This window comes from Macaca nemestrina, chromosome 16 (assembly GCF_043159975.1).
Source record: "Macaca nemestrina isolate mMacNem1 chromosome 16, mMacNem.hap1, whole genome shotgun sequence".
Classification (NCBI taxonomy): Eukaryota; Metazoa; Chordata; class Mammalia; order Primates; family Cercopithecidae; genus Macaca; species Macaca nemestrina.
The window spans coordinates 69,533,015-69,538,268 of record NC_092140.1 but is presented as its reverse complement, the minus strand read 5'-3'; the positions used below and the strand labels follow the sequence as shown (position 1 = coordinate 69,538,268).

Below are 5,254 nucleotides of genomic sequence, written 5' to 3'. Positions count from 1 at the left end.
CCTGCCTGCCTGCCTGCCCGCCCGCCCGCCTGCCTGCCTGCCTAGGGTAGGACGAGTTCAGAGCTATAGCCGTGAACCTGTTGACACCTCCAGCTCCTTTGGCCTCTCTCCTTCGAAGTATCCTAATTTTAAGATCTCCGGGGCGAGCTCTAGGAAGATCAGGTGTGTGTGTGGGTGTCCCTGAGGGGTGAATAGGGCTTGGATGGGTGCAGTTGGGGACAGAATCCTCATTCCCCTAGAAAGGCCATGGCCACACCCTGCCTTCTTACCCCTGTCTTCCTAAATCCGTTCTCTGTCCCCACCTTCCTTCCTTCTTCCCCTGAGGAGGAATCATTCCTCCAAAAGGCCTACTTTAGTCTCCCCTCTCCTAGCTTTGCCTGTAGGAACGGGGATAAATTGAACCTCCTGTAGGCCAATCCCTGCTGGCTACTAGCGTCCCCTCGGAAACACATTTAAAGTATGGAAGGAAGTCTCCCACAACCACAGCCCCCGACCCCAATCCCCACCTTCACACGGTCCTCTTGGGTGGCACCGTGGGCTTGGTCGGTGCCCAAGTAGCCAAGCGCTCGGAGGCCTGTGGGCATTGGAGGCCCTGGAGGAGGTTGTCTGGTGGAGGTCTGCATCGCTGCCTGGCACTCAGGGAATGAGGCTGTGGTTTAACTGTACTGATGTGTTTTTCTCCCCACCCCCTCCCGCAGATTCCTCATGGAACCAAGGCGTTCAAAGCGACTGCGCCTCATGGCCCCTAATCAAGGTACATCAAACGTCTGCCACCCTCTTTTTAATTTTTTTCTGGGTTTTTACTGACTTACAGAACTTAGAGAGGCAAATGTGGCATGCTATGAAACGTAGCAGCTCCTGCTCCTTCTCAGTCTCCCACATCTTTGGAAACACCACCTCCATCTGTGTAGCCAATTCTTTCAGCATTCTTTCTCATTCTTTAAATAACATGCCTACACTACTGCTATTTCTTTTTTCATTTAGAGTTTAATTATGGTCTTCCCTCTAGGGTAGAGAGATATTTAGCTGTAGTTTACACATTACCACCACCACCACTAATTACCCAAGTGTCATGCCACACGTACCCCAGGACATACACCCTCTGTCCCTCCCCCACAGCCCAGAAGGGGAGAGAATATTGGGAGGATTACTTTCCACTTCTTGCATAACTTGAATTTTCCAGAACTTAATACTTACCTTGTGTTACTATGGGCTTACTTATCACTAGTTCATTCTCCAATTCTTACCCAATTGTTTAAATTCAAACTCAATCAAGTGTTCTCTGTTTTCACCTTCTCACAGCCTGTTTCAACATGGGCTGTTCGTTGTAAGTCAGCTCCCAGCTTCCACATCATCTGGGAAATTACGTTCCCTTTTTATAATTGTATCCCATTTCCCAAATCTGGTGTCTTTTTTTTTTTTTTTTTTCTTGTTGTACTGTTTCTCTGTAGTGGAGCAAGTCCTCACACTACATCTTCATCTATGATAGATCTGTACTTCCACCTTGTTCTTTTCTGTAGGAATTGGAATTTTATGGCTATTGCCACATTCTTCTCCGTCATACACTGAGTGTCCTAAATCTTTTAATCTTGTCTAGTTTGATAGATGCAAAACAATAAAGCATCCATTGAAAGGAAATTATTTAAGATCTTGCTTGTCTGAAACATCTTCATTCTATCCTCCCTGATTCTTAAGTGAAACTTTGGTTGGATATGAAATTTTAGGTGGGAAATCCATTTCCCTTGAAATTTCGAGGACATTTTCTGTTATTTTCTAGATTTAACTGCTGCTTTTGAGACGTCTGATTTTTGAGACTTGTTGAATCCTAGCCCTTTCCATGTGACCTTTCCTTTCTTGCTCTTTCTCCCTCTCTCTGGAATCTTTTAGAATCTTCTCTTTGTCATCAGCACTCTGAAATTTTATGGTGATATGTCTCAGTGACAATATGTCTCTAATTTTCTTATATTTTATCCTTCTTTCCATCATTTTAGATTTTTGCTTTCTTTTCTGGCAGATCTTCTCAACTTCATTCTCAAATTTCCGTGGGAATTTTTGTTTCTTCTCTCATAATTGTAATTTCAAAAGCCCTATTTTCTCTGAGTATTTATTTTTTTAAGTATCCTATAATTAATTTATGGGTAAAATTCCTTCTATCTCTCTAGGGATGTTAATTATAGATATTTTTAGAAAGTCTCATTTGTGGCATAAACTATTTTCTCACAGTTGGCTTTTCCTGTGTTATTGTTCTGTCTCTAGTGTTAGAGCCTTACCTCTGATGTTTGGTGATCTCTGATTGTTGCTTATGTTTTAAATAAAATCGGACCCAGGAAGAAGCTGATGCCAGCTCCAAGCCCATGGGTAGGGCTAGCTGATTGAGTTCCACAGCATTCATATGTTTGGGCTTTCAAATTGGGCAATGAGAGGGTGGGTATGGTGGCTCATGCCTGTAATCCCAGCACTTTGGGAGGCCGAGGGGGGCAGATCACTTGAAGTTAGGAGTTCAAAACCAGCCTGTCCAACATGGCGAAATGCTGTCTCTACTAAAAAACAAACAAACAAACAAAAAAAGCCAGGCATGGTGGTGGGTGCCTGTAATCCCAGCTATTTGGGAGGCTGAGGCAGAAGAATCACCTGAACCCAGGTGACAGAGGTTGCAGTGAGCCGAGATGGGGCCACCGCACTCCAGCCTGGGCAACAGAGTGAGACTCCATCTCAAAAAAGGAAAAAAAAAAAAAAAAAAGGGCAACACCAGATGTGAGTTTCGTGGGACTCTTCCTAAGCAGGTTTCCCAGGGAAGAATCTTTACATGATCGTAAATGCCTACTCTTTCACTGATAAAATTTCTATAGAAATTTGTCTAGTCCCAGGCTTCCCATTCTGTTCCATTGCTCAATGCTGTATCTGTCTGAACACCTCCCCTCCCGGCTAAGCTATCCTATAGCCACCATAGGCTTTTTTCCTCCTGGGAGCCATGCAACTACCCCATGCCCCTCTGTCCCCTGTAATCCTCTCCCTCCCTGCTATCCCTACTAATCCTCTCCTGCCTTTGCCTTGCAAATCCCATCCATCATCCTTGATGACCCAGCTTATGTCATCTCCTCCAGCAAGACTTTTTGATCATCTCCTTCTCAATACATGTTAAGATGCTTGCTTGAACTAGATACTAATGTAAGCATTTCACTTATAGTAACTCAGTTCTTGTAAGGACCTAGAAGTCGGCATGTTATTATACCAGTTTATGAAAAGGGGAACTGATGCCCAGGTAAATTAAGCTGCCTGGGAATACAGCCCAGGCATTCTGGATCCAGACCCACCTCCCTTGTGACACCCTTCACCTCCTAACTGGTCGCTCATTAGCATCATTCATTTTTTGGTGTTCTGTTTGTCTGTCCTACTGAAGTTGAACCTCAGTGAGGGCAGGAAGCATGCCATTTTTATTCCAATTCAATCTCTCTAGGGAACTGTAGACTCGTTTATTCATTAGCAAAATGGAGATCATAATATTCGACTGACAAGGTTGTTGCAAGGACTTGCAATGGAAAGCTCATGGAAAGCACTGTAGGCCCCTGGGCAGACAGAACTCCTGAGGGCTCACCTTGCAGGCCTCTGCTGACCCTCATTCTGTTCGCCGGGGTTCCTATGGGCCCTCCCTGAACCCCTCACCTCATCTCCCTTCCCCGAAGGCTTCCTGAGCAGCCCATGATCAGTCTCCTCACACTCTGCTTCTTTTTTTGCCTCAGGTGGGCGTCCTACAGAGCCATTCTGCTCTGTTGTGGACCCCGAAGACTCCGCGGAAGTCCAGTCCACGGAGAGCCACGCAGAGCCAGTCCAACCCTCCAAACCCATTGCTTACGTGAAACCCTTGAGATGGGAGCCCCCAGCTCGCACAGAATCGGCTCCTCCTGCAGAGAGAGGCCGGCGGAGGGGAGGAAGCCGGCTGGCTGGGCGAGGCCGTGGTAGAGGGCGTGGGGCCCGCAGGAATGCTGGCCAGAGACAGGGGGCAGAACACTTGCTGGGACCAGACATGCACATCCAACTGCACCACCATGGAGAGCCAGGCCACCAGGGGGAACCGGAAATCAGGCAGACCTCAGCCTTCTCTTTTCCTGAAACAGCTCCTGTCCCTGGAACTGTGCAGGAAGGCCCTGGCCCTGATGTGGCCCATCCTGAGGTGGGGCATCAGGAGCCACTCCCTGCCTCTGGCCCTGAAGCTAATGCCCAGGAGCCCATGTTGACGATCTATCCCTGCATCGGGTTTAGGGCTCTGGGTGGCTCAGCTGTTTTACAGGTCATTCAAACCGCCAATGGGACCTATGTTCAAGGGATCCCAGTGTTCGTCACCAACATTGCATGCTGACGTCTATCTGTCACTCACATTGTTCCCAGCCTCCCTTTCTTCCACCTGGACTTTCCCCCCAGCCCCAAATCCAACCCCATTTCTGCTCCACTCCTCCCCTCCCATCCCAATCGAAGCCCTCACCTTGTGTTGTCAGGATGGAGCCTCCACGCCCTCCTCCCAGGGTCCTGACAATAGTCCACCTGCTTCCAATGCCCCTCTTGTCCCTGCTTTGTACCTTCTGTCAAAGTTACACATGCATGGAGTTCCTCAATGCTTGGTAAAACAGGCCAGCAGCTCCCCTAATCTTACTGTGCTTATATTAAATGCCAATTAGAGATACTTGGGATGAAAAACAAGGTTGTTGGAATCCAAAGTTATGTTGATGGTTTGAATCACAGAATAGATAGGACTGAGGAACAAATCTGTAAAAACTGGATGTTTAGGCAAGAGAGAGATGGACAGTGAGACAGAACAGTCATCCTGAGGACCAGAGGTCATCTAACATGGAGCTCTCCCGGGAGAGCCAGAACATTTGTATGACAGCAAAATACAAGGAAATCATGGCTAATGATTTCTCCCACTGGAAGAAATATATGAATCCTGAGCAGGATACAAGAAGAACACCCATTGAGAGTATGAGGTATGGTGAAGAGAACATTGCAAAAGCTGCCTGAGAGCTGAGACCTACAAGAAAAGCAGAATTTAGGGTGACGATAGACTTTGCCTGGCAGCATGGATGACTGTGGAAAGCAATGGTGCAATATCCTCACAGCTTCGAGAGGAAAATCACTCTGAATCTAGTGTTCTATGAGCAATCAAAGAAATGGTTAGGGAGAGAAGGCGCCAGGCGGTGTCAGCTCAAGGGCAAGGCCACTTGAAGGGAGAAATGGCATACAGAATAAGGCAGAATCCTAC

At 47.1% G+C, this 5,254-nt stretch overlaps 1 protein-coding gene across 1 annotated transcript; it reads left to right on the top strand.

Annotated features, from left to right (window-relative positions):
* Window positions 1-705: 705 nt before the first annotated feature.
* Window positions 706-4,357, top strand: LOC105485621 (proline-rich protein 20E-like). The gene is made up of 2 exons (XM_071081599.1): window positions 706-754; window positions 3,741-4,357. Exons 1-2 carry the CDS (start codon window positions 706-708, stop codon window positions 4,355-4,357), a joined length of 666 nt encoding a protein of 221 aa, XP_070937700.1.
* Window positions 4,358-5,254: the final 897 nt, after the last annotated feature.

Bases quoted from the DNA above. Each gene is read 5' to 3' on its own strand.
- LOC105485621 (XM_071081599.1), top strand. From the start codon at position 706: ATGGAACCAAGGCGTTCAAAGCGACTGCGCCTCATGGCCCCTAATCAA. The intron at 755-3,740 runs GTACATCAAACG...TTTTTGCCTCAG, and splicing joins CCTCATGGCCCCTAATCAAG to GTGGGCGTCCTACAGAGCCA.